Source organism: Ascaphus truei, chromosome 2 (genome assembly GCF_040206685.1).
Source record: "Ascaphus truei isolate aAscTru1 chromosome 2, aAscTru1.hap1, whole genome shotgun sequence".
Classification (NCBI taxonomy): Eukaryota; Metazoa; Chordata; class Amphibia; order Anura; family Ascaphidae; genus Ascaphus; species Ascaphus truei.
In genome coordinates this window covers 420673411-420695910 of record NC_134484.1, presented here as the reverse complement: position 1 = coordinate 420695910, position 22500 = coordinate 420673411, and the positions used below count along the sequence as shown (strand labels likewise).

The 22500-nt window shown below is 37.7% G+C and overlaps 1 protein-coding gene across 2 annotated transcripts in view; it reads right to left on the bottom strand.

The window, feature by feature from the left end:
- The window catches only part of LOC142487762 (myosin-IIIa-like), a 171703-nt gene that overhangs the window by 106912 nt on the left and 42291 nt on the right, over positions 1 to 22500 (bottom strand). Inside the window, exons 3-9 of one of the 2 annotated variants that reach the window (XM_075587612.1) lie at positions 18902 to 19084; positions 16657 to 16794; positions 13019 to 13123; positions 11431 to 11530; positions 7903 to 7979; positions 3708 to 3853; positions 1738 to 1803 (exon numbers count right to left, since the gene is read on the bottom strand). In XM_075587612.1, the coding sequence (XP_075443727.1) occupies positions 1738 to 1803; positions 3708 to 3853; positions 7903 to 7979; positions 11431 to 11530; positions 13019 to 13123; positions 16657 to 16794; positions 18902 to 19084 (815 nt within the window). Of the gene's footprint in view, positions 1 to 1737; positions 1804 to 3703; positions 3854 to 7902; positions 7980 to 11430; positions 11531 to 13018; positions 13124 to 16656; positions 16795 to 18901; positions 19085 to 22500 lie in introns of those variants that run through there. The other variant, XM_075587613.1, reaches the window with a different exon arrangement.

Below are 22500 nucleotides of genomic sequence, written 5' to 3'. Positions count from 1 at the left end.
TTCTCAACAAAGTATTAAAAATGAACATTTTATTTATGATTGTGTTAATTTGTCCAATTACATTTGAGCCCCTGAAATAAGGGGACTGTGTATGAAAATGGTTGCAATTCCTAAACGTTTCATACAATATTTTTGTTCAACCCCTTGAATTAAAGCTGAAAGTCTGCACTTCTATTGTATCTCTATTGTTTCATTTCAAATCCATTGTGGTGGCGTACAGAGCCAAAATTATGAAAATTGTGTCAGTGTCCAATTATTTCCGGACCTAACTGTATATATATTATAATTTTGCGCCAAGGCCATCTACGCCTATATATATATATATATATATATATATATATATATATATATATATCTTGTGATCACATTCACATGTCTTAGACAGCCTTGCCTTTCACCATAATCACCTAGCATACAGTGCTTCCACAGCAGCAAGGGATTCTGGGAAATGACATGCAAATGGAAGTTAAACAAATGTCAAATAAATTCCTTATGGAGTGCGGAATTCATTTATTGTCCTTTTTCTGCTTATTTAGGTGATGCATATATGTATCATTGATTATAAAAACACTAAGAATATCTACACGTATTCTATAATAAAGATACAACTTTTTCTGTTCATTGCATTAAATATTATTTTCTCCAAGTTAATGAATTGCACATTCAGTTTACATACAACAATGATTTTAGTGGCATTCCCAAATGATTGAAAAAAATACTGTGAGTAAAGCGCTAAAGTTTCGAAGTAACTAACTAGTGATAAAAACAATATACTATAATAAAGGTAGGCTTCCTGGTGCCTACTGTCCAGTACAGACAGAAATAAAACATAAAACAGAATAAACCTGGCACCAAATATTGTCCAATAGGATAAGTCCTGTGATCCTCAAGAATCCGCACAAGTGCTTTCAGGTCATGAAACGAGAATAACAAACAAAGAGACAAATCATAGCATATAACTGCTGGGTAATGTCAGCCTACACTAAGGACAATACAAACAGACTTTTAGTAACAGACTAAAATTATTTATTTAAACTTAATGAACTATGTCATTAAAAGGAACCACAATACTGGCAATGAAGGACAGCTGATCATCCGGAGATGGTAAAATCAAAACCCTACTTACATGAAGCAGGGTGACAACAAGCAGTGATGGAATGAGGTTGGTGTCCAGATAGCATCAGGGTGATGGTACGGCAGAGCTACCACTCTGTGACGCTAGTGCTGTCTCCAAAGTCTCTCTGCTGTCACTCACGGGGAAGCGCCGGTGGGGGAAGCAAGCTCACTGGGGCGCTCACGCCGACACCACATGTAGCTAATCCCCCTCTCTCACTGCTCCTCCTCTCTGCCCGGCATCTAACGCATGCGCGCGTGCGTGTGCCCCTGGGGTTAAAGGCGCACAAACCTCTCCGCTCGATCACAAATGATAAACCAGCAAGTCCTGCAAAGTACTGTAGCAGTCCAGAGGTAACAAATGACACCCGTCCTACGCGTTTCGTAGAACTAATTCTAGTTCAAGGGCTACCTGAGGAAGTAGAATTAGTTCTACGAAACGCGTAGGGCGGCTGACATTACCCAGCAGTTATATGCTATGAGTTGTCTCTTTGTTTGTTTTTCTCGTTTCATGACCTGAAAGTATTTGTGCGGATTCTTGAGTATCACAGGACTTATCCTATTGGACATGTTTATTCTGTTTTATATTCCCAAATGATTAAAACAATGGAAGTCATTACTCACTTGTTAATAAAGTCATTAAATTCTGCTGACCATAGCTCTGGTTGACGCAGTGTTGGAGGTGGGTTCCTGTTAAAATAAATGGTATGATTACTGTATTTTATACTTTACACAATTAATTAAAATTGTCAGTCCAGCAAGTTATTTTCATAAAAGTTTTACGAACAAAGATTAACTACTTTATTAGATAAAACCATAGTTTACTCTTAAGAAATCATTATAAAGTGATAAAAGGCCATTTTGGCACTAAAATGACTGACAATAAATCACTTAATTTTGCATCTCATAGCAATGTATGGTAAGTAAGAAAATGGTGCAATAAATCAAAACTTTTGTGTTTGGACTGACACATATTGCCCCTATTTTTTTAATTCTCGAAAACAAATACAAATGCTACTGTATTTACTGTTTCTATATGATTTTTCATTACTACTCAACCAGACAAATCTTTAATCCTGTTGCACATTTGTGAATAAAGAAGGAAATCTAGGCTCTATTCAAGCTACACGAATTCAACATGATATAATACAGAGATTCCCAACGGGAGGTTTGGGAACTCCTTAGGGATCATGAAGTTTCTACAATGTTTGCATTAAAAATATATATGCAATGGCGGATCCAAGGCAGTATAAAGGCCCCAAACAGCATCTTCGTGTGGGTGGCAGTGCTGTCAACTACAACAGGAGCTTCCAAAGTCACTCTCCACAATGCTTTGCATTCACAGCAGCAAGGCATGGTGGGGCGTGACTTTGGTAGCCCTTGCAGTAATTGACAACTACAGGCATACCCCGCTTTAAGGACACTCACTTTAAGTACACTCGCGAGTAAGTACATGTCGCCCAATAGGCAAACGGCAGTTCACGCATGCGCCTGTCAGCATGTCCTGAACAGCAATACCGGCTCCCTACCTGTACCGAAGCTGTGCGCAAGCGGGGAGACTATAGAGCCTGTTACAAATGCGTTATTTACATCAGTTATGCACGTATATGATGATTGCAGTACAGTACATGCATCGATAAGTGGGAAAAAGGTAGTGCTTCACTTTAAGTACATTTTCGCTTTACATACATGCTCCGGTCCCATTGCGTACGTTAATGTGGGGTATGCCTGTATACCACAAATGCTGTCTGTACACACTGAGGTACAGTTTGTGACCATATTAAGCATCTGTTACCCCCACGAGCTCAGGACACTACACTGCCTGGGATTGATTAAACAGTTTTGTTATCACTAGTCTGATGAACAGGCAATAAGATTTATTAATTAGGAGTTCGCGGAACAAATATTTTCTAGCAGGTGGTTGACAATGTAAAAACAATTGTGAACTACTGTTATACTAAGAACGGCTTAGTTATGACATTACTGTAGCTATGGAGTGGCAAATCCTAGAGTAAGCTAGTGCTATAGTAGATTGTCAGGCAATGCCATTTTATCTGTATGTGTCAGATGCATCAATAGTTGGATTATAAACCCTTTGGTGAAAGGGCTCATTGCATCTGTAGAAATTAATAATTTTGTGCAGGATACAGTGAAATGTTACAAAACAAATATATATTTATGTCTCCTGAGCAAATAACATTATTTAGAGATTGTGGAATAATAAATCAAAGAGAATATGTTGAACCTAAATCTACTCACAAGTTCACCTCTGGGGTAATTTACCAAGAAATAGAAAGAAACACATTTGTTTCATATTTATTTAGATGCACTTGCATCACATGTAACATAATTGAAACAATGAAGAGGCAAATGTGCTTCTTAAACACATCTAACTTAAAAGCATGCAAATTATATTAGTTTTTCAGCTGGTTCTCATATTTTTTCAATTCTAATTTCCCCATCCCACCCCTCCTGGCAATATCTAATTTGTTTTGCAATTATCATACTTAACAAATATGTCTCGTTATACAGTAGATGTTTTCTTTGACAGTATTTACAGTTACAAATAGAATTCAATGGACTTTGTGCTTTACCTTGGTATTTTGAAAAGAGCCCTCATAGGGTGCAAATCAGCCAAAGGGGGATCCCCATCCCCTAGCTCTATAGCTGTAATACCTAAGGACCAGACATCACATCTTGCATCATAAATTGTATCCACTTGCTGCTCACATGCAATTACCTATCAAAATAATAAAGCATTGTATAATCAGATAGCGATAGTAACTGTAGCCACATGTACAATATTTTTGTACAATTTCTCATTTACAAAATCCATAAAGAACAGTGAAACCTTACAGTATAATGTAACTTTACATTTTATTTACATTTCTTAAATTAGGAAAATAAAAATAAATTCCAATTACACTTCTATTCTGAATATCTGTATGAATATATTTATTGGCAGTTAAAGCAGAGTTTAAATGAAGAACACAATTTAGGAAATAGGCTACATAGTTTTGTACTTATGTTAAATTAGGAAGGAGACTAAAATGTTTACATTTTTAACAGAGCAAGGTATGCATCCAGGGCCACCGACTGGGGGGTGGGGGGAGAGCTGGGACAGGTGTCCCGAGCCCGGTGGCTGCGTGGGGCTGGCCGGCACTGGTAGTTGGGCCCGACGTCTGGCGGGGCCTGGCTGCTGGTTCTCAGGCCGCAGAGCCCCGGCTCTCCCCCAGCTGTGGGCCTCCCTTACTCTGTACCACACCGAGCTTGTGATGCTGGCATGAGCTGGAAGCAAGCTGGAATCAGCTTCCAGCACACACCAGCATGAGAGGGAGGCCCAGCTCTGCGTGGAACAGATTGAGGAAGGCCCGCAGTTAGGGAGAGCCAGGGTCTGGCAGCAGGGGCTGATCAGAAGTGGGGCCCAACTTGCAGCACTGGCCCAGCCCCCCAAAGCCTCCAGGCCTGGCCTGATCCTCCCCAAGGTAGAAAAATAGTTATTGCTGAAATTTGTGTGATAACCTGTGCACTTGATACATGTGCCCCATGGGCCTATATTTGCTAAATGGGGCTTTGTCATAAGATACCTTCTGGCCACAAGGTGTCATCCATCACTTGAAGGTGTCATATGACAAAGTACCATTTCGTCAATATGGGCCATAATCAATTGATGCCATAATAGTTGGAACACCATCAGTGCTGACAATCTGTGTCCACATACAAAGGTCATATAGTCTACTGACTTGGTCAGAAAAACATCTGAACACGTCATGGAGATGCCTCAAGAAGAGCTTCAGTTAAATATATAAATATTGTAATTGACCAGGGGGCTCATTCATCTGTGCAACCTCTAACAGACTTAGGGGGCTATGCACTAACAGTGAAAACTGCTTTTAAGTGAGAGAAATGGCATTTAAGACTGATACTCTGTGCAATTCACTAAGCTGTGATAGCAGTGCATTATCAGCCTTAAAAGGCATTTTTTTCACCAAAAAAAACCCGGAAAAAAACTTGGTCCGATCAGGCAAAAAACGGCAAGCGCGCCGTTTTTGCCAGTCAGCGCGATTCACTAAGCAGAGATAAGGGAATCGTATTTGAAAAGCATGCCAGATTTTTGCACCAGCTAAAGGCTAACGGATAAGAGATGGAGATATGAATGAAAGCATTGTTTATGTTTTTCAAGCACACAATTAATACAAGAGGCCGGCGGGTGTCCCCGGGTGGTTCCCACGGGTGTTCAGGGGTCCACGGGTGGTCCCCGCGGATGTCCTGGGGTCCCTGATATCCTGCGGTACCAATCGTGTGCTCAAAAAAAATAACAGTCAATACTTTGAAATAAATATACCTCCCCTGCCCACAAGCACATACAGTACAGTTATGGGCAAAATTACTATTATCCAGATATGGATAATAGTGCATTTGTCCATTAAAAATAAAACATTAAGCAGCAGAAAGAAAATAAATAAAACGCACTCACCCCTGCCAGGCTGCCACGATGAAGGCTGTCCTCATCCTCCTAACCATCCATGTCCTCCGTTGCCACAAACAATAGCAGTACAGTACAGTAAAGTAAAATAACAAATACAATCTAATGTCCCCTAAGCCCTTAATCACCTTAGCGGTTAGTAACGCTACAGTAATTAAGGGGTTAACCCACCCTCCCCCACTACACACCCAGGAGGCCTAACCATCCTCCCCAAGCAACTACCACCACTGTCCACCCATTCATTGGTACATCATCTCCATATAATATGGGCCTGATTCACCACTATAGCAATAAATGGTGAAGTAAACAAAAAACAGGCCCAAATAAAACACATTACATAGCAAACTGAACACATAACAAATGCCAAGAAAACAATAGATTGGCACAGTGGGTACATCATGACCACATAATATGGGCATGATTTAACACTATTCCAGTCAATGGTCAATCTTAAAATAAACCACTACAAAAAATAGCCAATGTAATTTAAAAAAAGCACCAAATAAACAAGAATAAATAAGTAAACACCACAAAATTAGCAGCAATCTATTAATAAAATACCAAATAAAGACCCCAATGAACCATTAAAACACCAAAACAAAACCCTCAAGAAATAAAATAAAGCTCCAAATAAACACCATCATTCAAATTAAAAATAGCAAAAATAATCCACTATTAAAAAGCAAACACCAAAAAGCCTCCTGAAATAATCCATTGAAAACACCACCAAAAATGCCAGCACAAAATCAAAACACAAAATAAATAGCATTAAAAGTAACAAAATACATTAAAAAAAAACATAAAAGCAAGCATTTTCCCAAATAACCATTGCTTGTCAATTTATGTATGTATGTATGTATGTATAGCCCTAAAGGGTCATGCATATATATATTTGCAATCAATGGGCAATTCAAAAAAAGTACATCAGAATAAAAAATACAATGATAAAACCTTTAAAAGAAAAATAACATACTTTCAATTTTTTTCCTTACCTTTTTAGATGTCTTCACCCTCCGATTCCTGGGGTATCAGCAAGCTCTCGAACCAATCCACGATCCCAAACAGCAATGGGCCACAGGTAAAGGCCAAAGTTATTTTCTTCTTTCTTTATAAGCATCTGTTAACTGTAATCCATTTTGGAGTCTTTTGGGGTATTCTAGCTTCTTCTTCTTCTGTATCTTCATCTGTATCTTCTTCATCCGGAACATATTGTAATCCTATTGGTGAAGGAGGTCCTCCCTCCTCGGCTTCTTGCCGTCAAATGAGGCTGCACAGGCTTTTATAGGCCTGTGAGGTCACATTTGAGTGCAAATGGTTCATACACCATCTGATTGGCCTGTGAAAACCATGTGCCTTTTTTTTGTGACATCATGTAAAGGGAATGAAGTCAGCCAATCAGAATGGCTGTGCTTCCTTTCCCTTTAACATGATGTCACAAAAAGCAACATGGCTACCGTCACATGGTACTTCAGCCAATCCGATTGGGAGATGTATAGCCCCAATCTGATAAGTTATAGTAGACTATGTGACTCTCTTTGGATGATGTCACATCCTTTCCCAAAAATTACTCTGTCAAATGGTCTACTGCATGGTTTACTTCTACATAAATCTCCTTCCTCCACTGTTGACTCCTTTCTCTGGTTACAGAGTGGGAAGTTTCTAAGATGATCTTCTCTTCTCCCTCTACCACATGACCTCTCGATCCTATCCCCTCACACCTTATCAGCACTCTTATTCCTGTCTTAGTCCCCACTCTCACCCACAATTCATCCCTATCCTCTTGCACTATCCCCTCTTCCTTTTAGCATGCAGTGGTCACACCTTTTCTCAAAACCAACCTACTGCCCTGCATCCCTCCTGCCATTTCCCTCTTAATTGCTAGAATGTCTCGTATTCTCCTGTATGATCAACTTTCTTAATTCCCATGCCCTCCCATGTACTCACGCCTTTCCCCTATGTCTATTCATGCTGCATACACCATTACACCTTCACAATCTGGCCTTCATACAGCTCAATCCACAAAGACTGTGCTGTACTGAAGCAACCAATATCTTGCCCTCAATAAGGAGTATAAAGGGAGAAAAACAATGTTACGAAGTATTCAGTTCAAAGCATGAAAGTTTGTAATAAAACAAACGTGAACATTTTTAAACATTGTTCATTATAAATACACTATCTGACCAACAAAATTATATTTCAATATCTTCAGCATTTGTTAAAATATGTTATCTGTTTTACAATGATTTGAATCACATTATTTAAAATTGGTTCTATGTTGAAATAAAATAACAAAATAATCAAACCTCAGGTGCCATCCAGAAAGGTGTTCCCACAGATGTATTCCGATGGAGACATGTGTTGGTTAGTTGGGCTGATACACCTGTATTAAGTAAAGAATAAGATTGAAGCTATAATCTTCATCTTTAAAATAATATACATTTGATATGAATATCTTAAAATGTATGAGTTTAATAGTATAAAATATATAGCTTGCTTGAATGGAAATTCTATTATTGATAGTAACTATCACACTCAAGTGAATAGACCCCGGGGCCTATGCAGAGAGCAGCGCTATTTCGAAATTCGCCATTTTTTGGAGAAAATCACGCAGAAAGCAGCAGAAAATGGCGAGTTCCGAAAAACGCGCCAATTTTTCTTTTCTATTTGTAAAACTCGCCTCGCGGCTGGCGAGAACCTCAATCTCGCCAGTTTTAAAAATATCCGTATGCAGAGAGGCGCGAACGGCATCTAGCGGCTGTTCGCGCCAATAAAATGGCGCGATTGTCTCCGTTTTGCCTCGCCAAAAAAAACTGCCGCTCGCGGCCATTGCAAAGGGAAAAAAAAAGGCGCGAATTTGTTTTAACACATTTCTGAAGCGCGCATCTCGCCAATTTAAACTCGCCACACGCATCCATGTTAAACATAGCAGAATTCGCACTTTTCTGCATATGGAGATTAAAACTCTCCAAAAAAGCTACTTTTTAATAAATTCGCCAATTTTAAAATTCGCTGCTCTCTGCATAGGCCCCCCCATGTTTAAAAAGCATGCACACGAAGCATAAACAAGCATGCTGCAATAACACTCAAGGGCTTGGATTAAATTAAAGGTGCTGTCACAATTGGTCAATGTTAGAAAACAGTTTTTTTTTATTCTAGTGTGAATTTAAAGAAAAACTACATAATTTTATAATTTGAAAAAGCATTATATTTTCCCTCAAAAGAAAAAAATGAGAGAACAGTCATTTTTTTAAAAAGATTGATCTATTATTTTCAATATAAATGTATCCATGATATTCCAGCCATGTGATGGGTTACCCAGAAAACAGTAACTTTACATTAAACTGAAATCTGTTTTGGCCCTTAAGCCCCATATCTGACTAATTCAGTGTTTAAATGTTAACACCTCGGGTTGCCCTCTAGCAATGCAATTGTGTTGTACTGTATTTCTATATTATTAGACAGTTGCCAAGTTCCCTAAACTCAATATTGTAACAGTGCTCTACTTTTGACATCTTAGATGTTTGTTTATCTCTAGAAATGTGAAAAATATTTACAGGAATTTGTGACTATACATTATATTTGACATTTTCATATAAAGAACATTTCAAGAAAATGTCAACATTGGCAAAAAAAAAAAACATAGCAGAATCAAATTAACAAACTGAAATGTATGTTCTCAAATAAATGTTGTTATTGTGCCCATTTTTAAAAGATAGAAAATCTCCACAAAATTAGTACAAACATGTGGCAGGTACCAGGGTCCAGTGTATGCTGGAATGGAGGGTCCAGTTCCCTGAGATCTCTCTCTGGCAGCACACACATCTTTAGTGCTTGAGAGATCTGTTTCCGGGGCATCTCTATGGCAGCACAGTCCCTCTGTGCTAGTGAACCCCATGCAGTTTGTGCAACACACCCTTTAAACGTTCTTGATGAGCCAGGTGGAGACTGCATGTAGCTGCCATTGACTCTAGCTGCCATTAACAAGCTCCCTGCTGGATTCATCAGCTACAGACAGGCTTTAGGTGTGCTGCCTTTTTCAACCAGGACAAGACCCTATTACACCCTCTTAGACACCTCTTTTCTAATGTAAACCTCTTTTCTAATGTAAACAAATCTATATTAGCTAGCCTCTCCCCATAAGTCAGATGTGTTATCCCTTTTATTAATTTGTGGCTCTTCTCTGCACTTTTTCTAGTTCCATAATGTATTTTTTATGGAGGGATGCCAAAAACTGTACCCCCAGGTGTGGTGTTATTAATGCTTTATAGAGGGGCATAAATATGTTTACTTCCCTTACATCCATTCCCTGTTTAATGCGAGATATGATTGTATTTGCCATAGCAGCTACTGCATGACTTTGGGCCCTATTGCTAAGCCTACTGTCTATAAGCACTCCTACATTTTTCTCCACAATGATTCATCTAATTTATCCCCAGTTAATTTGTTTTCCAAATGCAGAACCTTACATTTATCTATATTAAACCTCATCTGCCATTTACCTGCCGAAGTTTCCAGTCTATCCTTCTAGAGAGAAATTGCATCCTGCTCTGATTTTACTACCTTACACATTTTAGTTTCATCAACAAATATGGAGACTTTGCTCTCTATGCCAACCTCAAGGTCATTAATAAACAAGTTGGACAGCAGGGGTCCCAATACCGATCCTTGAGTTGCTCAACTTACAACCGTAGCACATCCTGAAAAAGTTCCATTTATGACAACTTTCTGTTTTCTATCCTTCAACCAGTTTTGAATCCAGGTACAAATATTTTTACAAAGTCCAATTTGCTTTATTTTATATACTAACCTCGTGTGGTACCTTATCAAAAGCCTTTGCAAAATCTAACTAGACCACATCAACTGCATTACCCTGGTCTAAAAGAAACTAATAAGGTTAATTTGGCATGACCTATCCTTCATAAATCCATGCTGACTGTTACTAATAATTGTGTTATCCATTAGGCATTCCTTAATAATATCCCGTACTAAACCTTCAAGTAGCTACCCTACTATTGATGTCAAGCTTATGGGTCGGTAATTTCCTGGTTGTGATCTAGCTCTCTTTTTAAATGAGGGTGAACCAGCTCCGTGACGTCACTGGCACGCCCCTAGACACGCCCACGAACGGCGCACGTACCATGGCCAAAAAATGCACACGCTTCAAGCGGGTGACGTCACGGCCGCGCACGCCACCGCACGGGCAAAGGCACGGCCGCGCACGCCACCGCACGGGCGAAGGCACTATAGACCTGGCCTTTTAGGCAACTGCTGTCTATACCTAAGCCAGCAGGTCTTTGTGGATTTATTAATAGTCTGAAAGCTGAGTCATTACTATATTACTAGTTTAGACTATCAACTTTAATTTATTTATCCTCCAGCTATCAGATTGATGACCAGATTCATGGGATATTATCACTGAAATGAATGACCACTTTACACTAACAAATAACATGTAATAAGGTGCTCTTTATGCAAATTGAGCTGTGATATGAAGCAGCATTTTGTTATATTCCCACTCTCTCCTCTACTTATTTTTTTTAGACCTTTTAATTGTGTTTTGCATAGAACTTTAATTTATTATAGGCCATGTTTTATTTTATTAATTGTTGAATGCACTTACAGTGAACCACTTTGAGAGGTGTTTAACCTCATACACCCCTTCCATTTTCCCCGCGTCACTGCCTTTTTGGTTCTCCAGTTGCACCCCACATGCTTCTATTAGTATGAGGCTTCGGGATTATGTAATTCTGAGATTGAATTCTGTTAATATGGGTTTAGTAGTGGAGCGATTTCTCTCTTTGGTTCATAATGAAAATAAAATGTAATCTTACCAAAGTCCACCAGTTTGACACCTCCTTCCGTAGTCAGTAGGATATTGTTTCCTTTCACATCACGGTGAATTGTCCTATGAATGTGTAAATGCTGAAGGCCCTAATAAATATATATAATATATATTGTAATAATATTTTTTTCCCCCTTATATAGCACTGGAAGTGTACGCAGCGCTGTACATAAAATATTGTAGAGCCAGTACAGCTTACAATCTAATTCTTGAGCTTGAGGCACAGGGAGATAACAGATACTATCTAGTAAGGCAAAAATGGGGCAAACCTGGGGCAAAATATCTGCACGTGTGTGAAAGTAAACAGTCCAATTGAAATCAATAGGATGTTTTTCCCTTTGATACTTATGCTACAGTTATTTTGCCTCAGAATTGGTTACCTTTTGCCTTGATACATGAACTCCCAAGTGGCTTGCCCACACAAAGTATAGATGTAGCCCCCATTATTATAAACTCACATGCGTTACCGTGCAAGTTTACGCACCCGAGTCTTAACATGTCATCTGTTATGACACAATACAAACAGAGTAGCCATTGAACAAAATGCCCAAATTAAACACAAAATTGCATGATTTGGGGACTTTTCGCGCAATCACGTCGAACAACGGGCGCTACATCTGTAGGTGAAAAAAACAATAATCTATAAATGATGACAGTTACAAACAAATATAGACCACTGGAGGTAACGAGAAAATATCACAGAGAACAAGAATGCTATTGAATGATTGCTTAGCTAAATGTACATTATACATTTCCAAATAAAAACATGCAAAAAAGGTGAATATTATTGTTATTGTTTGATTCAATTTACATTACATCACATTTTATTACTTCGAATGATTATACATTTGCGTTATCATTTGGGAGCATTGGTGGGAATTGAGGACTGGAATTGGGAACCACTGCTCTATTGGATCCAAAACCGTGACTAAAGTAAGAAAAATCAAGATACTGATGATAGTTTGTCATGAATCAGCTTCATACAGTACATTACTATTGTTTAAGTGGAAGCTTCCTTTAGAGTAGGCACACAAAGTGCTACAGGGAAACTAAGCAACTGTGTTTGCAGTCTTTTTGTTTTTAAAGCCAATGGGTCAATTTTAAAAAACAAATCTGGACAATCAAAGTAGTCTGAATTCAATTATGCAAATGGTTGTATTAAAGAGAAAACCACAATGGGATACAGAACATAAAACATGCTGCAGTACCTAGATATTTAACAGAATTAAAATGCTGTCACTTACAGTATATCTAACATCTTCTATAGAGTTACAATAGATATACAATTATTATTATAATTACATGTGTATTGTAAATCAATAGGAGATGTTAGCTAATTATGCCTTTAATATTCATTGCTAGAAGTGTCATATCAATACTTTTCTCAATAAAAATAGAAATGCAAATTAGACAAAAACCACCAATAGGTGAGTAGTGATTTAAGATTTAAAAAAGAAGTTATACAAATGTTCCACAAATTATTATTAAAAAGCACATGCTATTTAATTTAGTTGTTATTAATCATTATGTAAATTGGTAGCGTTAGAATGAAGGGGAAGGCGGTTACGTTGTCTTACCATAAGGGCTTCATGCAAAATGTAGGCAATGATGGACTCATTCATTCTCTCTCCTCTTTTCAGAAGTCCTTTTGCAAGGTCTGTTACAGAGCCCCCATTACACAGCTGCAAAATATAATCCAAACACAAAGATGTCTTTGAATATTTATTGACTTGATGCTCAGAAAAAGCAGTCAACAGAAGAAAAATCTAAATATAATATTATTGATTCATTATTTGTCATTACTTAGACTTGCTTTACTTACATAGACATGCGGTCAGCCACTGTAAATAGATGTCAATTTCTTTATTTCCTACAAAAATTAAGTGGTTCCATTTCTTTTTATTTTGTTTTCCCAAATCTCATGCCCTACTATAAAGAGTATATGTAACATTAGGGTTACTGTTGACCACTTGATTAAGCTACTGAGGGAGACTGCAAAATGTATAATGAAAGAAGCTGCGTATTATAGTTAATATGTGCGAAGTTCTTCGAAGTTGCTTTAGTTTCACATTTTTTGTGAAGTTTCACAACATTTTCAGATTGACAGAAGATAAGCTAAACTTATTTTAAACTAGTAAAATATCCTTTACATAACCAAAATTTGACCATTTACCCCAAGAATATCAAAAACATGAAGTAATGTGACCTTTGAACATTGATCATGTACAGTAACTCTTCCCAACTTTGTTTTGCAAAGATTGACGATTGTCTCAAAACAAATTGTGATAAATAATTGGCACATTCTGCCTGGTTTGCAAATGAAACAAAAATGTTGCACATCTATAATTATAATAATAGTGAAAAGTGAAATGTGTAGATACCATAACTGATAACTGACTAGCCCCAGATTTTCCAAGGCAAGTGATCGGATACTGGTGGCTGCATCTGTATATTGGATCTAAACCATTTCCAATTCCTACCTATACTGTACACCCGACCGAAACAAGCACATTCTTCCAAGTTTTGTTCAGTATTACTTGATCTGATTTAGTCTATTAATTAAATTAAAAATCCAGTGATTGCTACACTTCTTTACTATAGTTAATGACTATCTGTTGACAATAAACCACGAAGAAGTGATTTGAATAAGAAATGCAAATAATGGCATATTAGATTGAATGTTGTTTGCCATTAGTGTGGGAGAGTGTCCTTTTACTGTAAGAATACTTTCAATATATCTATGATCATAACTATAACTAGTAAATATAAATTTGATTCAGCTTCTATATGGTTGAGGAGTAATGTTCCAACCATTGGCTAACTTTTTATAGCTAAAAAAGAAATCTAACTTCCTACTTACTTCTAGGCTCATATACTTGTACATGCTGTGCAACTACTTCTCAGGGACCTACAGTATGAGTTCCATTAAAATGAATGGCTTCCTAGATTATTAAATAGAGGAGAGGTAATGTAAGATTTTTCTAATGAGCATCTTCCGTTTAATAAAAAAAGTATATAATTTCAACCAGTTTCAAACAGATTATTTACTGAGCACTTTTATATAAAGATGTATTCAACCTAAAATCCATTTGCAAAGTCAAAACTACAGTAATTGCCAGTTTAATTTTTGATGTTCCTAGTTAATGTTTATTAATAATTATTAGACAATACTAAAAAACATCTGCCCTGTGGAAATGTTGTGTTTATGTAGTGCTGGACAAATCTATATCAGATCACAAATTAATAAGCATATTTTAATAGGAGTCACAAAACCCACATTGAATACATGAAACTCTCAAGTAATAATAATAATGTGTCAAAGGAATCTGTATGTTGATGAGGTTCAGTGCCGTCTTAACGCATGGGCATGCTGGGCAGTTGCCCGGGGGCCCCACGTGCATAGGGGCCCCATGCTAATCTATGCACAGACCAGAATTTAACACTAATTTTCCGATCACCCGCCTCAACATTCAAATATCCCGCTGACTCGGTAGAAGGAGAACAATTACGACTTGTAGCGGAGAGTTGGCAGGGCCCAGTGCACTGCTTTGCCCAGGGACCTATAATGCTGTTGTAACCTTGTGTAGTTTATGGGTTATATGTCTTTCTCCTCCTGTGCAGTAATCCCTGATAAGGGCAGGATTGCCAGGAGTAATCATGAGGTATTCCCTCATCCCTCATCCCCTGTGATGTGTATTGTGTAGTGAAGGAAGTGACATCATGCTCTGTGTCCACTTACAGTGACCTAGGGGTGGTGCCTACTGAAGCTATATAGTATGCAACAATTCCTGAATTTGGTCAGTCTGACCCAACACACTGCCAGGGCTCTGGTAAGGATTGCGGCCCTCCCCTAGGGGAGAGGTGGGCAGACTATTCCCCTTACTCTATTAGGGAGTAAGGGAAGAACAAGGACAGCTTCTAGGGCCCTGACTATGAGTGGTGTCCAGGGACTTCCTTGAGGTGGGCAACCTTTATGATGAGCGGCTAGAGACCGTCCGCAATGATGGTCAGTCTGCCACTAATGATGTTAATAAAGAATGTCCAACATGAAAGAACCTTCTTGCCTGAGAGTGAAGTCATTCAGGGAGAAGCTGCACCCAGAGGTTCTCTTTCAGAGACTCCTCCCTGCTGTCGTGGGGACCTGGAAGAGATGCAGGCGCTGTACCAGAAGTTAGTAGTTCTCAGCATTACCCCATGAGCCAGTCCTGATGTATTTCCCCATATCACCGCGGAAGACACAGGAGTTCTGAAAGCCAGCAGGTGCACCACACTACATTACATGTAACATGGGGCAGTTTCCTCATGTAAGGGGCCAATGTGAGATTGGGGGGGGGGCACTGTTACACTGTTAAGATGGCTCTGATGAGGTTATTTGTCACCATACACCGTACATTTGTACAAGACGGTACATCTTAAACTTCAATGTTCTTATAGCATCATTGAAATATAGACCTGGTGTGCTAGCTCTAGCTTATTTCTCTTTCTAATAGGTTTTGTATTTTCTTGCATTCGTGCACCCTACTGTTTTTATGGCAGATTAAAAAAAATTCCCCCCAAAAATGTCCCAAATTTCCAGTGGGATTCGTATTAATCTGGTACTGTTTTATACTACTTTTGCTCCAGATATGCAGCTGTGAACTTTAATATATAACCCAATTACTGTAGTATTAATTAGGCCAACGTGGTTCAAAATGACAGGTACTGTGTATACAGTTTGCACCTGAAACATGAATTTGTAGCATAGTAAAATGTTTTGATTAGGAAATAATAGCTTGACATTTCACTCAGTCATTAATTTCCTTCTTTTTTAATTAATGAAACAAAACCAATGCAGATATAGAAAGCTGATATTTGATCAAATTACGATGTGCAATTATCATTTACATTTATTTTATGGCTAGAAATGACTGACGGGTTGCTACAACTAGTCTTTACAAAGGAAGATTGTTTTCATCAACATTTTCGTAAAATTTTAGAGCGATTATGCAAAGAATAATCAGTCTGCATTACAGAAATCTGGAGAAAGGTTTGCAATTAAACTATATTTCACATTCCAAAAGTGACGCTTGCATATCGGTTGTCCACTTAATAGATGAGAAATACAACTTCAAATGTGACCTTAATATTGTGCACTTGGTCAATGAATATGATTGAGCAGTCTACTGGTTACATTAGGCTTCTTGGGCTTTATCTATGTCAAAACTACAATACCAACCTCAAGAACTAGCCATAATTGATCACCAGTCTTCATATCTTTCTTGAAATACATTCCAAAGAACTTGACTACATTTGGATGATCAGATAGAGCTTTGAGAATGTTATATTCTGCCTCAATTTCTTCATCAATATCTTCCTGCAAAGGAAAATGGAAAATATAAAACAAAGAGTGTGATCCCATCATATATTAAAAGGTACCTTAAATGTAATGAAAACATCACTATTGTATATGCAAGCTACCATAACAGTGTCAAAAATAACACAGCTATGAGTCCCAAGCTTGAACTTCCTAAGTATTGTTTGTGTATAACAGTGTTTCCCAACTCTAGTCCTCAGGGAACCCCAACAGGTCAGATCTTAAGGATATCCCTGCCCCAGCACAGTTGGGTCAATCAGCGGCTCAGTCATTTTGACTGAGCCACCTGTGCTGGAGCAGGGATATCCTTAAGACCTGACCTGTTGGGGTTCCCTGGGGACTGAAGTTCGGAAACACTGGTGTTTAAAGTGGCAAATAGGCTACACATTTCATACAGGGCCTCAACAAAAAAATATTATAACAATACATTATTAATTTCAATTCTTCATTTTACTAAAGACCATAAACCAGTTGATATTTATATTTCTACATTTTTTACACAGTAACATGCTAGTTGAAGTTCCCTCTACCTTGATTCAGCCCTTTAAACTCAGGCCCAAGATTATCAATGACGACTCTCTGCATCAACCACCATTTGATGACATGCATCGAAGATTTAAGGATATGGTTATGAGAACCACATTTTGGACCAAGCAACAGAGAAGTCCTGTCAGGATAACCAAACAATACTATCAAAAAGTGCATTTTTTTAATTTTTTTTAAATCTCTAGCTATACTACAGCCACCAAATTGGTTTGTAAACTTGTACTTAAACACAGGGGAATGTTACAAGCTGCACTGTATTGGGTCCTTTGTATCAAAATCCTTCTTTGAGGGCTTATAGCCATGGTCCAAGCTAGTCAAAAACTAGTTAGGGCATGACCAAACACATCTTATGTACCCCAAAGATTGTCTGTTTCAGGTGCCATGGATTTTCTCTGTGTACAGTAGCATGAAGATAGTAAAGAAAAGCTTGTGCTCTTCCTTGTTACCCAGCACTATTGTTAGTGGTGCTCACAGCTCCAGGATCTCCTGCCACAGTCCTTTGGAAGTCAACACAGCCCTCTCACTTTCAAAACTATATTTCACTATAATAAACTGACAAGTTCTCAAAAATGGGGATGGTTTGTTTCTTTGGAAACTCCAGCACAAATTATTTTTCTTTGGGGTTTCTAAACAGGGGAGTGTTTGTTATTCCATTAAGTGTTTTCTCTACATCATCCCACCCAACCAATAAGGGTAAGGAAAAGGGAGACAGGAGGTATTTACCCATTCAAATTCTTGTTGAAAATGCAGTGACATTAAACAAAAGGGAGTGACAAAAGAAAATCCAAATCTTCTTAAAATTACCATTTTCGCAAGCAAAAAGGAAGTTATTTGCATGTAATTACCCAGAATCCCTGTCTCAGTGGAAGCATTGTTTGCTAAGAGATAATGGGGAAAGCTTTGTGCACCTGTATAAGACACGTGAATGTGCTCACAAGTAGTATTTTTACAAACATTACACATTTACAAACTAACTAAAAATGTATTTTCAAATTTGTATAGATCATACACTTGTATAAAAGATCATTCTTTGTCCAGTTTTAGCCTTTAAACATGTCAATGCCATTGGTACACTTTAGTTCTAGAAGGAATTACTCCTATAAATATGTGAGATTTCTCACTAGGGCAAATGTACAACATTTACACCGGAGTTTACTAATCTGGAGAAATTTGCTCTTTTTGCACATTTGTACGGTACGCCAAGGTTTGTTTCCCTCACACATTAAAAGTCAAAGTGCAGGTCATATAACCCAAAATGTAGACACCTGATCATTTATTTAATGTCCTTTTTGCAAAAGTCTACCGAATCAAACTTATTTTGAATAAATTTGCAAATTTTCAACGTTGCGGAAAAAAAACGCTGTTTTCGTAGCAGATTCAAACTCTGAAAAAAAAAGTTTGTCCATCTCTAAAGATAACTGAGAAGTACAGTATATAAAACAATTGTCATCAGGTGTTGACTGATGTTTAGTTGATAGAATACTAATTCTTTCTCACTGTTGAAAGCATAGAGAAAACAGAATACATACAGTGGTGAGTCCATGAAATAAATGCAACTTACATGAAATGGATCCAGGATTTTTACTGCTGCCTTACTGCCATTTTTCATGTGCACCACTTTAAAAACTTTACCATACGTGCCTTTGCCAATGGTTTCAATTATTTCCCAAGTGTCGGAGGGGTCAGGGAAATTATCAAATACTATTGATTTTCCACATAATGAAAACATCTTCCATAAGTGATCCTGAAATGAGAAACAGATGCTGTATTTGTTTCATAACAAATTAGCAATGGGTTAAGTGAATTATGTAAAGGAGATACATTTTGATACTTCATAAATCTGAAAAATTCAAATACAAATGAATCAATGTCTTAGACAGGGGCCAAGAGTAGTTAATGCTGCTAAAAAAACAAAAAAACAGATACCGCTTTGACATTTGCTTTTTAAAAACATTGTTTGGGTTTTCAAATACTCCAGTACAGTATACAGTTGTGTGCAAAAAACGATTGCATTCTTGGAAATGCTTACACTGTATTTCCATATAGTTCATAACAGAGTTATCATTAACCAAGAATGAGATAACTCACCTGCTATCCTAAATTGGAAACACAATTGCAACCCGATGGTCTAAATTTTGAAGAATCATTGCTAATAATGTAATTTTCCTTTAAAGTATCAAGAGTAAACTCACATACCCAATAAATCCCAGAGAAAAAAGAAGTACTTTGAAACAGGGCAGTCTCCTTTACCCAGAAACAAATTCTTCAAAGGGTTTAAGATGTGCTTTTAAATGTTAATCTGAAGGGTACTAATCATAGGGTGAAAATGTAGTGTTATGTCATTATGTCCATATATGTTACAAAGGTTAAACCACTTCAAAGTGATTTGATTAAAACATCTAAAAGAGCTCTACTTACAAGTCGTTCAACATACGATTTATTAGTGAAACATCAGAGTGTTCAATATTTCAGGTCCATCCATGGACCTTTCATCAGGTAAGTAATCATGTGAATGAAAGCAGTATATACCACACATAATTAAGAAACGACAAACACAGTGCCAATACTACACAGAGACGTCATCCAAACCTCCTGTGAGATAACATAGTCAGCGATTCACTACGCAATTATGTCGCTATGCCTGGGAACACATCAAGAAAACCCACATAACAACTTCATAGCTTAAAGGGCTATGGAACCCCAAAAAGTGCAGAATGTGCAATTGGCGGTGCAACCTATCAGAAAAATATACCAATTTATCATAAATAATGTAATTCAATATAAACCTAAAGGACATCCTTCAGACTACAATCAAAGTTGTATATATGATGTGTGCATGTATATACAAAACATTAAATAAAAAGAAATACAGAAATGCATCTCAAATACATCAATAAAATACTAACTTGTATTAATTTTTTAATGAATAAACAACCTAATAACCTATCCTAAATGCAACATCTATCAATAAATATCACTGAAAAGATCATTCCAATTAGTCAATTTGGAATACATTTAACCCCTACTCTTAGTGAAACCATAGACACACACACACAATCCTAATAGTAATTTCACAGAAAACATTTAGGGCTTTATTCAGAGAGGGTTGATAAAAATTATAACCAGGGCATTTAAAATGCCGTTTTTTTGGGTGTTGCTATCACGGTATTCAGAAAGGCTCGATTACCAGTGATAGCAAAATTCCCAAAACGGGCGAGTTGCTGCCAGTGAGAGCATCGAGCCTCTGAAAAGGCCTGAACCGGCGATTCATTTCTGCTGCAGAGAGAGCGGCTCTGAGAGAGCCGCCTCTCCCAGCTGAAATGTCGCCCGAAAATTATTTATTTAAATATACATTTCTTTCATCGTGTATATGTGCAGGGGGTCTCCGGAGCTGAACTGCGTTGGTTTCAGGTCCAGGGTCCCCCTGCTTCCCGAGATACAGGCACCTTTATGGGGTGCCGGTATCTCCTATGCAAGGAAATGTCCCGGTCACGTGATACGGGACATTTCAATGCAGAGGGATACCGGCACCCCATAAAGGTGCCTGTATCTCGGGAAGCAGGGGGTCCATGGACATAAATCCTACGTGGTTCAACTCCGGAGACCCCCTGCACATCTACACTATGAAAGAAATGTATATTAATAAATATTTTAATAAACATCAATACACGCCCCCCTCCGCCCAAACCCATACAGTACAGTAATGGGCAAAATAACTATTATCCAGATATGGATAATAGATTATTTGCCCATTATTAAACACTGCATTAGCATACAAAAATAAAGTAAATAAATACAGTTATACTTACAACAACAGCAGGTCCCTATATCCTCCGTAGCAAGAAAGCAAATACAGTATAGAGTACATAATAAAGACATTCTAATGGCCCCTAAACCCTTAATCACCTTAGTGGTTACTAACCGCTATAGTCATTAAGGGGTTAACCCACCCTGACCCGATACAAACCCGGGAGGCCTAAACACCCACCCCGGACTGACTATACCCACCCTATAACCATTGAGTAGTATAGTGGTACATCATACCCATATAATAATAATATGGGCATGATAAGCCTCTATAGCACTCAATGGGCACCCTAATTACAATACATTAATACACAGACACACAAAATAAAACCTAACTAAACTCCAAAAAAACACACTTCACTAAATAAAAACAGTAGCCAGCTAATCCAATGAATACAAGCAATAACAACATCAACCATGAATTAATTAAACCATTAACCAATCAAACCAATTAATTCCTAAACCAACTCAAAATGAATAGTAACACTAACCAATCAAAACAATTAATTACTACAACATTAATCAATGTAAACATTAAAATACAAAGAAAGACATTCTAACATTATCTAAAATAACCATAAAACGCATTAGCTAACATAATACAACATTAACTACAAACGAACACCAATGGCAAACCTTTTATTAGCATAAAGCATGAAAAAACAAACAATCACATCCACATAATAAACTGAAATGAAAAAAAGCAACAGCAATACCAAGCGAGAATTGCCCCCCAAATATTGTCATAATAATGTATTAATCTGTACCCTAAAGTGGTACAGATTAATATATTATCAGTCAATGTGCCTCCCCCAAAAAAACAAAACACACATCCAATGAAGAAACCTGTAAAAAGAGACATTTACAAACATTCAATATATTACTTACCATTAGAAGCGTTGGCCCTCCGACTCCCGGGGTAACAGGAAGCTCACGTACCTTGAAGCCCTCCAACAGTATCCGATGCCATCCGACATGAAGATTCTGATCAGGTACACAAATCTTCTTTTTTCTTTCTTTAATCACCTTCTTCTATCTTCATCTGTCACCATTTCTTGATCTTCTTAATCTTCTATCTTCTTGTTGTAATCCAAAAAGCCCCATGGTAGATCCCAACCGATGTTGTCTCGTCGTCTTCTTGGGCTCAAATGAGGTGTCAAAGCCTTAAATAGGGCTTGTGACGTCACATTTAGCCTCCAAATGGTTAACAGCCACCTGATTGGCTGTTAAAACCATGTTCCGACTTTAATTTTTTTTTTGACATGACGTCACTTAAAGGGAATGATGCCGGCCAATCAGAATAACTGTGCTTCATTTGCCTTTAAGATGATGTCACAAAGCCGGCGTCACATG